The sequence below is a fragment of the Triticum aestivum genome, chromosome 6A (genome assembly GCF_018294505.1).
Source record: "Triticum aestivum cultivar Chinese Spring chromosome 6A, IWGSC CS RefSeq v2.1, whole genome shotgun sequence".
NCBI classification, from domain to species: domain Eukaryota; kingdom Viridiplantae; phylum Streptophyta; class Magnoliopsida; order Poales; family Poaceae; genus Triticum; species Triticum aestivum.
The window spans coordinates 451,658,088-451,674,127 of NC_057809.1; the positions used below are offsets into that span (position 1 = coordinate 451,658,088).

The following is a 16,040-nucleotide window of genomic DNA, read 5'->3' on the forward strand; positions in this document are numbered from 1 at the left end:
CTCACTGTCCTCTGCTTCACCTCCTCGCGCCTCCTCCTCCCTCCGTTCGGCTTCAAGCTCGCCGCCTCCCTGCCACGGCGTCCGTGCCGTATCATCGCGCCGGCGACCACGACCAGCGCCGTGCCCCTGTCGTTGCCGCACCACGTTCCCTGCTCCGCTGCCATCCGCCTCCGCCTCGCTGTTTCGCCAACCATGGCCGCCTCTGCACCCGCACGTTCGGTGAGTTCCGCCCCTCCCTTCTCTTTTTTTCGGGTTCGTTTCCAGCGCCGCTCGACCCTGCTCCGCTTCCTGCACCTCGCCTGCGTCCTCTTGCCGTTCTGCCATCTCCAGCCTCTGCGTGACCGACCACGACATCCCCGAGCAGCAGCTTTGCTGCTGTGTCTCTTTGCCGTTTCGTGAGCACAAGCATAACTGTCGCCAAGTTCATCTACATTGACTATACAGACCGCCAAGTTCGACTACGATTCATCAAGACCATCGTGTTGCACCTTCAGATGGATTTCGTCAAGTTCTGCTTCAACAAGTGTACCTCTACGTCTTGGATTCGCCAAGTACCGCACCGGACGCCAAGTACCTCTACGAACGTGTACAACTATCATCTCGTGCATGTCACCAAGTACCACGACGAACCGTGAAGTTCCACAAGATACTAAGTACCGCTACCCTCGACCCAAACGTCTACGAACGGTGCACGACGCCCGGAGCCCTCGGATCCATCAAGTTCGACTACCTTCATGTGTACCACTACCGTCGCCCCAAAGACGTTGGAGTCATCAAGTACCTCTCCGAACTAACGTGAACGACTACCGTCGCAAGAACGGGACCGGGAAGTCCGAAGACCCCAAGTACCACGACACCGATGACATGAACATCTACGATAAACATGTACCAGTATCGTCGTCGAGATCGCGAGAACCTCTACCCTTGACCCTAGAGCATGCGAGAACGTCTACTTCCCCTACACCGCATCGAACTCGAACCCCTCCGATAATGCACGCTTTGAAGGTATAACCCCGAGACGACCGACCCGTGGACGAATGCTTGTATTGTATGAGATGCACCCTGTGTTTGCACCGAGTCCAAGTTGTCACTTGCTCGGTCCTCCTCGTTTGCCGCTAACCCATGGGAATCTGGTTACCGGGATCACCCTACCATCTTTTGCACGCTCCCTTCACACTTCTTCCTTTCCACCGACATCTCAATCGAGTTTCCGAAAATGGAACGTTGCCGTGGCACCGTTATCGTTGTCGTGGCACCCCTTCTCGTTTCGGCCACGATGACAAAATGCTTCATAATGCTCTTATCAACATTTTCTTTAAAATTGCATAATCTTGAACATGTCCTCCGCATCATGATAATAACATTTAAATGTTTAACTTTGTTGTTGCACCAATTTGCTAAATGCATATGGGGTTTTACCCCCATTTAAATTGCTTAGATTGTGTAGTTTACTTTTGCTTCATCTCTTGCCATGTTTAACAACATTTAATATTGTTGGGTACCTAAACTGGAGAGAACTGAATAATTGACGTGGTGTTTCGTCAATATGCAACTCGTTGCATATTGAGCTCCACTTAACTTGTAAAGTTGTTTGTGCACTTTGTCATGCCATGCATATTTAAACCGGACATGCATCATACTTGGTTGTGCATCATGCCATGTTATGTGATGGTTGTTTACTATATTGTTTGCTCCTTTCCGGTGTTACTTCTTCGGGTTAGTTTCGATAACGTCGCGTTTGTGAGGATCCGTTCGACTTCGTCCATTTGTCTTCTTCATGGACTCATTCTTCTTCCTTGCGGGATCTCAGGCAAGATGACCATACCCTTGAAATCACTTCTATCTTTGCTTGCTAGTTGCTCGCTCTATTGCTATGTCTATGTCGCGATACCTACCACATGCTTTATCATGCCTCCCATATTGCCATGTCAAGCCTCTAACCCACCTTGTCCTAGCAAACCGTTGTTTGGCTATGTTACCGCTTTGCTCAGCCCCTCTTACAGCGTTGCTAGTTGAAGGTGAAGTTTGGAGTTTGTTCCATGTTGGAACATGGATATTTGTTGGGATATCACAATATCTCTTATTTAATTAATGCATATATATATACTTGGTAAAGGGTGGAAGGCTCGGCCTTATGCCTGGTGTTTTGTTCCACTCTTGCTGCCCTAGTTTCCGTCATACCGGTGTTATGTTCCTTGATTTTGCGTTCCTTATGCGGTTGGGTGATAATGGGAACCCCTTGACAGTTCCCCTTGAATAAAACTCCTCCAGCAAGGCCCGACCTTGGTTTACCATTTGCCTACCTACCACCATATATCCCTTCCCTTGGGTTCTGCAGACTCAAGGGTCATCTTTATTTTAACCCCCCCGGGCCAATGCTCCTCTAAGTGTTGGTCCGAAACGGAGCCACTTGCAGCGCCACCTCGGGGAAACTTGAGGGTTGGTTTTAGCTGTACGTAGTGTTCATCCGATGTGCCCTGAGAATGAGATATGTGCAGCTCCTATCGGGATTTGTCGGCACATCCGGGCGGCTTTGCTGGACTTGTTTTACCATTGTCGAAATGTCTTGTAACCGGGATTCCGAGACTGATCGGGTCTTCTTGCTAGAAGGAATATCCTTCGTTGACCGTGAGAGCTTGTGATGGGCTAAGTTGGGACACCCCTGCATGGTTTTGAACTTTCTAAAGCCGTGCCCACGGTTATGGACAGATGGGAATTTGTTAATGTACGGTTGTAGAGAACTTGACACTTGACTTAATTAAAATACATCAACCGCGTGTATAGCCGTGATGGTCTCTTTTCGACGGAGTCCAGGAAGTGAACACGGTGTTGGAGTTATGCTTGAACGTAAGTAGTTTCAGGATCACTTCTTGATCACTGCTAGTTCATGACCGTGCTTTTCCTTCTCTTCTCGCTCTCTTTTGTGTAAGTTAGCCACCATATATGCTAGTGCTTGCTGCAGCTCCATCTCATACCTTTTCCCTACCCATAAGCGTAAATAGTCTTGATTGCGAGGGTGTGAGATTGCTGAGTCCCCGTGACTCACAGATTACTTCCAAAACTAGTTGCAGGTGCCGTTGATAACCGTGCAGGTGACGCAACCGAGCTCAAGGAGGAGCTCGATGCATATCGTGTTCGTTATGTTGTTCCGTTTCCAGTTGATCAGTAGTGGAGCCCAGTTGGGGCGATCGGGGATCTTTGCATTAGGGGTGGTCTTCTTTTATTTTGGTTCCGTAGTCGGACCTTGTTTGTATTCTGGATGTTGTAATGCTATATTCATGTATTGTGTGAAGTGGCGATTGTAAGCCAACTCTTTATCTCTTTCTTGTTCAGTACATGGGATGTGTAAATATTACCCCTCTTGCGACATGCCTACAGTGCGGTTATGCCTCTAAGTCGTGCTCCGACACGTGGGAGATATAGCCGCATCGTGGGTGTTACATTTCACCTTTGACTTTTGCTTTTGTCAATGAATCTATTTCCTTGCTCTCTTAACTGTGATGTCACTTTTACAGGAGGTTTCTCGTTCTTCTGGTGATTCTTCACAAACTCAACTTCTGGCTTTCAAGACTGCCCCTGGGTAAAGAAAAATTATCTTTCTTCTGCATCTTTAAGTCTGTACCATTATACTGACTCATGAAATTCTTCTTAGCGGTCAAGCAAAGCCCAAGAAAGCCAGGGTGACTAAGCCGGCGGAAGACCCAAAAACCGCTGAACCGACAATACCAACTCCTGCTCCTGAACAATCCGAAGCACCAGAAGACCCTGCTGTCAACGTTCAATCAGACCTTCCTGAGCCGTCAGTTAATAAGACCATTCTCAATCCATCTACCGTTGGGCCGTCCAGCTCAGCTAACCCGCCGGTGACTTCTGACAACAACATTCTAATCACTAGTAGTAGATTCGTTGAGCCGAGCAATCCACCTGTACTAGCCAGGCACTATGTCAAGCAAGAGGCTTTGGAAAGGCAGAAAGTGCGGTTTGACGTCTCTCACTATGCTCATCTAAGTATTAGTGACGTGCTATCTGGATACCTCTGTCATGTGCATTACAGCCATGACTGTGAAATTGAGATGGTCAAACAGCTGCAACTGAAATATGAGATATGCTCTCCGGCTTTCATTAGTTTACATATGTTCTGCCAGCCCCCAAGTCTCCGGATTATGATGAACCTGAATGATCTGTAGACTTGTGATATAGGTTGATGCTCTATCTTAGATTTTCCCTAAGTCCAGTGGATTAGCATAAATTTCACCTGTAGTTCCCAAGGGTCGGCTTAATTCATCATGAATGAGCCGGTACTTGACTTCATAACTGTCTTGAATTAGTCCAAACAAATATTGTTATCCGGCTTAAGATGAAAAAACTTTCTTAAGATCATGCATTAGCCCCCAAGTGCCAAGCATTGTTACTTGTAAAACACTTGGGACTTTAATCATAAAAGAGTCATTTTTGCATTTAAAAATTGCTTTGGCAGACATTAGCCCCCAAGTGCCGAGTGGTGTTGCATTACAAAGCACTTGGGACTTTAATCATTATGACCTTTACTGGAATAAATTTTTGACACACCTGTGCATGTCTGTAGACCGCCATAACTGAATTGGGTTCTCAACTGATTGATGCAAAGACCCGGCTGGCAGCTCAATAGACTGAGATAAAGAATGCTGACTCCAAACTCCAGTTGAGCCTATCTGAAGCACAGAAACTGAAGACCAGTTTTGGTGTGGAGAAAAAATCCCGGGCCGATGAAAAAACCTTGCTGATACAGCGTGCTGAGACAGCCGAGGTGGCTCTCAAGGAGGTTACCACACAGCTCACCGGTTTAAAAAATCGTGTGTCTCAGATGGTCTCTGCAATCTTTGGTGAGTCATTGTATTATTTACTTAAACTCTATTTTTGCCAGAAATATAAGCCGTCTGCTTAACCTTTTAAAATACTCATAGGTCCACGGAGCAGCAATCTGAGCCAAAACAGCTTGACAAAACTCAAGGCGGTTTACACCCTGGTGGAGCAACTGTACACTGGAGCTCAACGAGCGCTTGCCATTATTTCCCCAGCCAACCAAGGACCAAACCTCTTGAGTGATGTCTTGAAGAAGTTATCTATCCTACCCGCCAGATTCCAAGAGATCAGACGGTCTTGTGCAAGACCCGGAGCCCTAACTGCGCTAAGCCGCTCCAAAGCCTGGGTGCTGGAGCTAGACCCAGTGGATGTAGCCAAAGGGTATCCCAGCCTTAAGGAAGACGGGACTCTGTTTGACCAAGATGATTTTGCTGCTTGTGTGAGGGGAGTTCGTCCTCATGCTACCATCCTTGGCGACGAGACCAATATTGATAAGTATCAGCCGAGTTTTGACGTTGAGAATAAAAAGATGGCTACTCCTTCGTATAAAGTGACAGATCTCATCCCGCTGGTTCGCCGACACACCTTTGCCCTAGAAATTGACCCGTCTGGTCTAATTGATGATGAAGCTGAGTTCGTTGCTCTTCATGGCTTTGATTGGTCCAAGCCCAGTTTCTAACCAGTGGAGGAAGATGAACCGGTGAGGGAGGGGTCGTAACCATCCAAATAATCAGGCTAAGACTTAATGAACCGGCCTTAGCTTAACATCTGCTTAGGAGAAAAAACAGTTTTAACCTTTTGGGCTCCCAACGCCTTGTAATAGGCTAGCTTGAAACTGCATGTTCTACCTATGTCGTCGTGCATATCATACTGCGTACGACTGTTTTTATCCATCATGTCAATATATGCTTTATATCCTTTATCATATCTGTAGCATTTAAACATGTTCCTGTATGTAAAAGATGAGAAACTGTCCTGGCAGTTTGTCGTTGGACGGGTCAAGATACCCAATACATAGCTATGAAATTACCATAGTGGAATAATCAGGCTAGATGTAAAGATAAATAAGGCTGGAAAGCCTTTGATTAAAGAAAAAACACAGATAAGTCTATTTATGAACGACAATGTCATACCTGTGTTCTTTGATTCTGGACTGCCGGCTTATGTGACCCGAACAGTAAGGGTGACAACCCAATATTTTTAGAAGTCAATACTTCCATATGCCTGATAACTGTTATACATTGGCAACTTATTGTCAAATAACCAAGCCGGTTTAAATTGAAACCATACTTACAGTTAGATTCTAGACAACAAAAACCAGTAAAACAAAAGAGTATCTTTCAAATAATGTAAATCAAGCGTCAAGAAAAATTTGGAGGCTTCTGATTTGAATACGATCAGTAAACCGGACCAAAGGGGTTAAGCTAGGATTTGAATACGATCATGTAGCCCCTAGTGGCTTTGGCGTTGCGCCGATCAAGAGGGTTCCGACAGCTATGTTCTCTTTGGTTCGAATACGACCTATGTTTGAACAGGAAGCCCCAAAATGACCTTGAGAGGTTTTTAACGACCCTGATCCGAATACGATCCAAGTCGGCCCAAAAGGGGTTAAGCTATTATTCAGATACGATCAAGAAGCCCCCTAGTTAGTTTGGCTTTGCGCCGATCAAGAGGGTTACGACAGCTATGTTCTCTTTGGTTCGAATACGACCTATGTTTGAATAGGAAGCCCCCTAGTGACCATGAGGTTTTAACGACTAGATTCAAATACGATCATGAGCCAGACCAAGAGGGTTAAGCTAGATTCGAATACGATCAGCCTCCAATTGGTCGTCTTATATTTAAGATAACAAAGATATGTGATCATTAAGGAAAAAAGGGTAGAGGTCCTGCTTTATTACTTATCATAATATATACAACGTCAAAGTATGTACATTATGAGAGCCGGTGGCTCAAGTGTAGTAAGGCCGAAGATGAGCAATATTCCACGGCCGGCGGGTCTCCTCCTCCGACTTACGTGAGTCTTTGTGCTCTCGAACTTCAATATGGTAGTATGACCCGTTATTCAAGTTTTTGCTGACCACAAAGGGTCCTTCCCAAGGTGGGGATAGCTTGTGCACATCAGACTGATCTTGGATGAGCCGGAGCACTAGGTCACCTTCTTGAAAGGTTCTTGACTTAACCCGACGACTATGGTAACAGCGCAGGTCCTGTTGCTAAATCGCTGAGCGGGCTGCCGCTAAGTCACGCTCTTCATCCAATAAGTCAAGCGCATCCTGACGGGCTTGTTCATTATCAGTTTCAACGTAAGCCGCCACGCGGGGCGAGTCATGACGGATGTCACTCGGCAGAACTGCCTCTGCTCCATAAACCATGAAGAAAGGCGTATAACCCGTAGATCTGTTAGGGGTAGTATTGATGCTCCATAGTACCGAGGGTAACTCTTCTACCCAACAACCCGGCATCTGTTGTAAAGGAACCATAAGCCGGGGCTTGAGACCTTTTAAGATTTCCTGATTGGCTCTCTCAGCTTGACCATTGGATTGGGGGTGAGCTACTAACGAAACATCAAGCCGGATATGCTCACGTTGACAAATTCCTCCATAGCACCTTTGGACAGGTTAGTAGCATTGTCAGTTATAATGTTGTGTGGAAAGCAAAAATGAAAGATCACCTTTTCATGAACTGAACCGCTGTGGCTACATCACACTTACTAACCGGCTCTGCCTCAACCCATTTTTTAAATTTGTCAAATGCCACCAAAAGATGTGTCTTTTTATCTTTGGATCTTTTGAAAGGTCCAACCATATCGAGCCCCCAAACTGCAAACGGCCAAGTAATTGGAATCATCCGCAATTCTTGAGCCGGCACGTGCGCCCGTCGTGCAAATTTCTGACAACCGTCGCACCTACTGACCAAATCCTCCGCATCAGCGTGAGCCGTCAGCTAGTAAAAACCATGACGAAAAGCCTTGGCTACAAGAGATTTTGACCCGGCATGATGGCCACAATCTCCTTCATGGATATCACGAAGAATTTCTTGACCTTCTTCAGGAGAAACACATCGTTGAAATGCTCTGGTGACACTGCGATGATACAACTCACCATTGGAAATTATCATTGACTTATACCGCCGGGTTATCTGTCTAGCCAAGGTCTCATCCTCCGGCAACTCACCCCGGGTCATATAAGCCAAATACGACACTGTCTAATCTGGAATGACATGAAGAGCCGCCACCAATTGTGCTTCTGGGTCTGGAACGGCCAAGTCCTCTTATGTAGGCAACTTGACAGAAGGGTTATGCAGAACATCTAAAAAAGTGTTAGGCGGCACCGGCTTACGCTGAGATCCCAACCAGCTTAAAGCATCGGCTGCTTCGTTCTTTCTGTGGTCAATGTGCTCCCCTTGATAACCCTTGAAGTATCCAGCAACAGCGTCAACCTCACAGCGATAAGCCGCCATCAGAGGGTCCTTGGAATCCCACTTGCTTGATATCTGCTGAGCCACCAAATCTGAGTCGCCAAGGCACCGTACCCGGCTTAAACTCATTTCTTTAGCCATTCGAAGACCATGGAGTAAGGCCTCATACTCAGCTGCGTTGTTAGTACAAGGAAACATCAACCGCAACACATAGCAAAATTTGTCACCTCGAGGAGAAGTTAAAACAACTCCAGCCCCCGAGCCTTCCAATTGTCGGGACCCGTCAAAATGAATCATCCAATATGTGTTGTTTGGATTCTCTTCAAGTATCTGCAACTCCGTCCAATCGTTAATGAAGTCCACCAGTGCTTGAGATTTGATGGCAGTATGTGGCACGTACTTTAAACCATGAGACCCAAGTTCAATGGCCCACTTGGCGACTCGTCCTGTGGCTTCTCTATTTTGAATAATATCTCCTAAAGGAGCAGAGCTAACCACAGTGATAGGATGACCCTGAAAGTAATGCTTAAGCTTCCGGCTTGCCATGAACACCCCATAAACAAGCTTCTCCCAATGTGGATATCTCTGCTTGGACTCAATGAGCAGCTCACTGACGTAATAAACCGGCCGTTGAACCGGATGTTCCTTGCCAGCCTCCTTGCGCTCTACAACAATGGCCACACTGACAACACGTGTGTTAGCAGCCATATATAACAACAGTGGCTCCTTCTCAACGGGAGCAGCAAGAACCAGCAGCTCGGCGAGCTGTCTTTTCAGATCTTCAAAGGCAGACTTAGCAGCATCACTCCAGACAAAATTATCCATCTTCTTCATCATTTGATACAACGGCATAGCCTCCTCACCTACCCGGCTTATGAACCGGCTTAAAGCTGCGACACGACCCGCCAGCCGCTGAACATCATTGATGCACGCCGGCTTAGCCAAAGACGTAATCACCTTAATTTTCTATGGGTTAGCCTCAATGCCTCTGTTAGACACCCAAAAGCCCAAAAGCTTGCCAGCTCGGACTCCAAAAACGCACTTGGCCGGGTTAAGCATCATCTTGTAGACCCGGAGTTATCAAAGGTTTCCTTCAGATCATCTACCAGAGTTTCCTTCTCTCTAGATTTCACCACTATATCCTCCACATAAGCATGAACATTACGCCCAATCTGATTATGAAGATAGTTCTGCACACACCGCTGATAAGTCGCCTGGGCACTCTTAAGCCCAAAAGGCATAGATACATAGCATAAGGCTCCAAACGGGGTAATGAAAGCCGTCTTCTCCTGGTCCTTAACTGCCATCTTGATCTGATGATAGCAAGAATAAGCGTCCAAAAAACTCAAACGCTCACAACCCGCCGTAGCATCAATGATTTGATCAATACAAGGGAGAGCAAAAGGATCAGCCGGACAAGCCTTGTTTAAATCTGTGTAATCCACACACATACGCCAAGTGTTGTTCTTTTTTAGTACAAGCACCGGGTTAGCCAACCACTCTGGGTGAAAAACTTCAACAATAAACCCGGCCGCCAAGAGCCGGAACACCTCTTCTCTAATAGCCTTGTGCCTTTCCTCGTTGAACCGCCGAAGAAACTGCCTGACCGGTTTAAACTTTGGATCAATATTGAGAGTGTGCTCAATGAGTTCTCTCGGTACACCAGGCATGTCAGAAGGCTTCCATGCAAAGATGTCCCGGTTCTCATGGATGAACTCGATGAGGGCGCTTTCCTATTTAGGATCCAAGTTAGCACTGATAATGAATTGTTTGGATGAGTCACCAGGCACAAAATCAATTATCTTGGTATCGTCCGCTGACTTAAATTTTAGCACCGGCTCATGCTCTGTAGTTGGCTTTTTCAAAGATGTCATGTCTGCCGGGTCAACGTTATCTTTATAGAACTTTAACTCCTCCATCGCACAAACAGATTCCGCGTAAGCAGAATCACCTTCCTCACACTCTAAGGCTATCTTCCGACTTCCATGCACTGTGATAGTACCTTTATAACCCGGCATCTTGAGCTGCAAATAAACATAACACGGCCGTGCCATGAATTTTGCATAAGTCGGCCGTCCAAACAGAGTGTGATAGGGCTTTTGATTTTGACCACTTAAAAAGTTAACTTCTCAGCCTTAGAATCATGCGCATCCCCAAAGGCTACTTCTAGTTCAATCTTACCAATTGGATATGTCGACTTACCAGGCACTACTCCATGGAAAACAGTGTTGGACGTCTTAAGACTTTCGTCAGTCAACCCCATACGACGAAACGTCTCATAATAGAGGATGTTGATGCTACTGCCTCCGTCCATGATTACTTTAGTGAATTTATATCCACCAACCTGAGGCGCTACCACCAAAGCCAGATGACCCGGATTGTCACCCCGGGGAGGGTGATCTTCCCTACTCCATAGAATAGGCTGCTCAGACCATCTCAAATAACGAGGAACCTCCGGCTCAAAAGTGTTGACCGCTCTCTTATGAAGCTTCTGGTCTCTTTTGCACAAATTGGTGGTGAACACATGATACTGCCCACTACTTAGCTGCTTTGGGTCACACTGAAATCCGGATTGCTGCTGCTGACCTCCTTGGCCAGATTGCTGATTATAACCACCTTGATTACCTTGAGGGCCCTGGCCATGAAAACCGCCACCGCCCGGGCCATGAAAGCCGCCACCACCTGAGCCGCTGCCAGGTCCATGATTACCATCGAACATGTTAGAATTCTTGAAAGCCTTCATAATCGTACAGTCTTTCCATAGATGGGTGGTCGGCTTCTCCCGGGTGCCATGTCTTGGACAGGGTTCATTTAGCAACTGCTCGAGGGTGGGACCTGACCCGCCTGACCGAGGAGGTGGCCTCCCCTTACGCCGTTGATTGTTGCCCTGTGCATTGGTGTTAGCCACAAACTCCAGACTACCGTCAGCCTTATGTTTATTATTACCTCCTTGATTTGCCGGATTATGCTGGTGACCTTTGCCGTTGCCGTTCTTCTTTCCCTCCCCTGTCTTCTCTTCGTCAGATGCGGGATCCTTGGTACTATCAGAGTCGGCGTATTTGACCAGCGCTGCCATCAGTTGGCCCATGTCATTGCAATCACGCTTGAGCCGCCCCAGCTTCTGTTTTAGAGGTTCAAAACGGCAATTTTTCTCCAACATTAAGACCGCGGAGCCGCCATCCATCTTATCAGATGAATGTATTATTTCCTTCACCCGACGCACACAATGGGTCGTGGATTCACCTTCCTCTTTCTTGCAATTAGTCAAGTCCACAATCGACATGGGTTGCTTGCATGTATCTTTGAAGTTCTGAATAAACCGGGCTTTTAACTCTGCCCATGAGTCGATGGAATAGGGTGGCAACCCCTTCAACCAAGTGCGAGCTGTTCCACCCGACATCATGGTGAAGTACTTGGCCATCGCTGCGTCACTAACCTCCAATAACTCCATGGCCACCTCGTAACTTTCAATCCATGCCCCGGGTTATAAGTCAGCTGTGTAATTAGGCACCTTACGAGGCCCCTTAAAATCCTTTGGCAAGCGCTCATTACGCAGAGCCGACACCAAGCAAGGGACACCTCCAGTCCTCGTGGTCACACCTGCTTCAACAGAGGTCGTTGGATAAACCGGAAAAGCTTGGTGAGCCGCCCGCTCAGCTGCTTGTTGAACCGCCTGCTCAGCCTCTTGGCGGATCCTATCCTGGTCAACCAAGTTAAGAGCTCCATCACGCGCCGGGTCATGCCTGTGCGGCTGGTTACGGTGTTGGGTGTTGCTTGACACGACCGCTGAATCCATATGCCTGCTATAGCTTGGGCTCCGGCTTGGGCGAGGGGTTGAATGAATCCTGTCTCGACTGTAAGAGTATGACTCCTGCTGCGCAAGAGCCGTCTGAAGAAGTTCTCGGACCCTTCGTGTTTCGATCGCCGTCGGAGAGTCGCCTTCCATCGGGAGAGCCGCCAAACGTGTCGATGCAGCGATCAGATTCTCCAAAGGGTTAGAAAAATGACCCGGTGGTGTTGGTGTATAATAAGGCGGAGCAGTATTCACACGAGGGGGTTCCATAGCCCGCAGCTGAACCGGCGCCCCGGCCTCGGGTGTTGCAATCCGGTTTGCCTCCGGCGGGTTACTTGGACCGGCCCCGGGTGTGTGGAAGAGATTCCTAGGATCGTAAGTCAGGGGCAGACGTGATTGAGTCTTCTGGTGCCTTCTCCTCATGACCTCGTTTGATGCATTCAGATTCATCGAGAGCTGAAAAGCCTCTGATTGAAGCTGCTGAGCCCTAGCGTCCAAAGCCGCTCGCTCTGCAGCCATCCGAACGTCCTCCGCCGCCAAGTTTTCCTTGGCTTGAGCTACCTCCCCACGTAACCGTGCCACCTCCGCATCATGCTGAGCCTTATCCGCCGGTTTGACCATGGCGGTCAACAGGGTTGTCATCCTATCCATGAGATCCATCAGCACCTGAGCCGGTGGTCGCGCGGGGTCTCCTGACCCGGCCGTCGCCGACCCGGTGGTTATCGCTGCCGCAGCCATAGAGTTTTGAGCAGGCTGCGTACCAGTCATGAAGATCCCCGCTCTGTTCGGCGGCTTAAAGGGGTCCGGAATACTGCTACACCATCGGAACAGCCCCCCAGCCTGCCATCTTGTAGTTGATACAATGAATCCGTCTCACCTGTGGATGACTCGCCGTCAGAGTGGACGGCCATCTCACCGCCATCCACAGAACCTTCAGAAAACTCCCCTCCATGGATGCAACCCACGAAGGCACGCCTCACGGCGGGCTGAGTCCGGGCGGGTCTCGCGCGATGAGCCGTCTCGATGAGGTTGGTGCAGATGTCCGGCTCAGGGCCCGGCTCGCCGATCCGGCCGATGAAGACATGGATTCTGCCCAAGGGGACTCGGTACCCGTACTCAATTGTGCCGGCATCGAGGCCCCAGCCTGCGTCATCGATGTAGAGCTTGCCGCGACGACTCTTGTTTATCCGACCCACAACGTATCCCTTGAGCCCTTCGAAGATGCCCTTCAAGAATTCAAATCCACCGTGCGCTGGCCCCACGGTGGGCGCCAACTGTCGTGGAATTGTCACGACAGATGTCCTAGTGAAAGGACTTAGTCGTGGAGCCATCACAACTAGGAAGCTTAAAGGGGTTAACCGAGACAAAGGACACGAGGGTTTATACTGGTTCAGCCCCTTATGATAAAGGTAAAGGCCTAACCCAGTTCTTGATGATATTGCTAGGGTTTCTATGACCAGGGAGCAAATACGCTAAGCCTGGCTCTCGATTTGATGTTACCTGCCCTAAGCCGCCGCCGAGTCGTCCCCTTATATACACGGGTTGACGCCCTGCGGCCTACAGAGTACCGGACGGCTCATACAACGTGTCCGGCTTGGTGACATCTTTACATGCTTTACTTTACAAGTCTTATTCATACATGGCGGTTTACACTTACGGGCCTTAAGCCGCCTCTGGGCTTGGGCCTACTACAAGCCTTATCATAAACCGTCACCTTGTATACTCTTCGGGATTCTTTTAAGTAACCCGTCATTGTGATTGACGCGGCCCCTCCTGGGCGGGTCATACCTGGTAGTCATATCCCCAACACCTTGGATGGAAAATATGATATTGTGTGCACATTGATCCAAATGATGCCCAATTACAAAGATCTCAAGCCCACGGAAGTCATTGGTAGAATTGTTGCTCATGAGATGTCACTCAAGGTGTAACACCCACGATGCGGCTATATCTCCCACGTGTCAGAGCACGACTTAGAGGCATAACTGCATAGTAGGCATGTCGCAAGAGGGGTAATCTTTACACATCCCATGTACTGAATAAGAAAGGGATAAAGAGTTGGCTTACAATCGCCACTTCACACAATACATAAATATATCATACATCATCCAGAATACAATCAAGGTCCAACTACGGAACCAACATAATAAAGACAACCCCAAATGCTAGATCCTCGATCGCGCCAACTGGGCTCCTCTACTGATCATCCGGAAAAGAAACATAGTAACGACCCGAATCCTCGTCGAACTCCCACTTGAGCTCGGTAGCGTCCCCTGCACTGGCATCGTTGGCACCTGCATCTGTTGGACGTATCTGTGAGTCACGGGGACCCAGCAATCTCACACCCTCGCGATCAAGACTATTTAAGCTTATGGGTAGGAAGGGGTAGTGAGGTGGAGCTGCAGCAAGCGCTAGCATATATGGTGGCTAACTTATGCAAATGAGAGCGAGAAGAGAAGCAAAGCACGGTCAAGAAGCTAAAATGATCAAGAAGTGATCCTGGAATTACTTACGTTCAAGCATAACACGAGACCGTGCTCTCTTCCCGGACTCCACCGAAAAGAGACCATCACGGCTACACACGCGGTTGATTCATTTTTAAATAAGTTAAGTGTCAAGTTCTCTACAACCGGACATTAACAAATTCCCATCCCCCCATAACCGCGGGTACGGCTTTCGAAAGTTCAAAACCCTGTAGGGGTGTCCCAAACTTAGCCCATCACAAGCTCTCATGGTCAACGAAGGATATTCCTTCTCCCAAGAAGACCCGATCAAACTCGGAACCCCGTTACAAGACATTTCGACAATGGTAAAACAAGACCAGCAAAGCCACCCGATGTGCCGAAAAATCCCGATAGGATTCGCACGTATCTCGTTCTCAGGGCACACCGAATGAGACATCCTACGAGTAAAACCAAACCTCAAGTTGCCTCGAGGTGGCCCCGAATTCTACTCGGTTCGGACCAACACTTAGAGGAGCACTGGCCCAGGGGGTTTTAAAATAAAGATGACCCTTGAGTCCGCGGAACCCAAGGGAAAAAGGCTTAGGTGGCAAATGGTAAAACCAAGGTTGGGCCTTGCTGGAGGAGTTTTATTCAAGGTGAAATGTTGAGGGGTTCCCATAACACCCAACCGCGTAAGGAACGCAAAATCAAGGAACATAACACCGGTATGACGGAAACTAGGGCGGCAAGAGTGGAACAAAACACCAGGCATAAGGCCGAGCCTTCCACCCTTTACCAAGTATATAGATGCATTAAAGTAAAACAATATATAATAATGATATCCCAACAATATCCATGTTCCAACAAGGAACAAACTTCTTCTTCACCTGCAACTAGCAACGCTATAAGAGGGGCTGAGCAAAGCGGTAACATAGCCAAACAACGGTTTGCTAGGAAAGGTGGGTTAAAGGCTTGACATGGCATTATGGGAGGCATGATATAGCAAGTGGTAGGTATCACGGCATAGCAATAGAGCGACCAACTAGCAAGCAAAGATAGAAGTCATTTCGAGGGTATGGTCATCTTGCCTGTAAAGTTCTCCGAGTTAACGAAAGCTTGATCCTCGTAAGCATACTCAACGGGTTCCTCGATCACGTACTCATCTCCCGGATCTACCCAAAGCAAGAACACAAGCAAAGGACCAACAATCAACCACGATGCAATGCGCAAGCAACATGATGCAAAACATGGCATGATATGCGGGATGTGATATGCAATGCATATGCATGCTTCGGAAAGGAAAGATTGAACCAGGCCGCAACTTGGCAAACCAAGTGTGTCGCTGGAAAGATGAGATGACTTTGGTCGAAATCGATATAAAGATCACCGGAATCAGATGCACGGTTTACCAATGGCAAGCAAAACATGAATGGCATAATTCTGCGATTAACAGCACGATGCCATCTAGAATGCAACAAGAAACTAAGCTACTGCACTCCAACATAACAACAAAGTACATGGCAGTGATCTACTCAAGATGC

The 16,040-nt window shown here is 47.9% G+C and overlaps 1 protein-coding gene across 1 annotated transcript; it reads left to right on the top strand.

The window, feature by feature from the left end:
- Positions 1 to 3,356: 3,356 nt before the first annotated feature.
- LOC123130724 (uncharacterized) lies at positions 3,357 to 4,374 on the top strand. The gene is made up of 2 exons (XM_044550542.1): positions 3,357 to 3,580; positions 3,653 to 4,374. Exons 1-2 carry the CDS (start codon positions 3,501 to 3,503, stop codon positions 4,185 to 4,187), a joined length of 615 nt encoding a protein of 204 aa, XP_044406477.1. The 5' UTR covers positions 3,357 to 3,500; the 3' UTR covers positions 4,188 to 4,374.
- Positions 4,375 to 16,040: the final 11,666 nt, after the last annotated feature.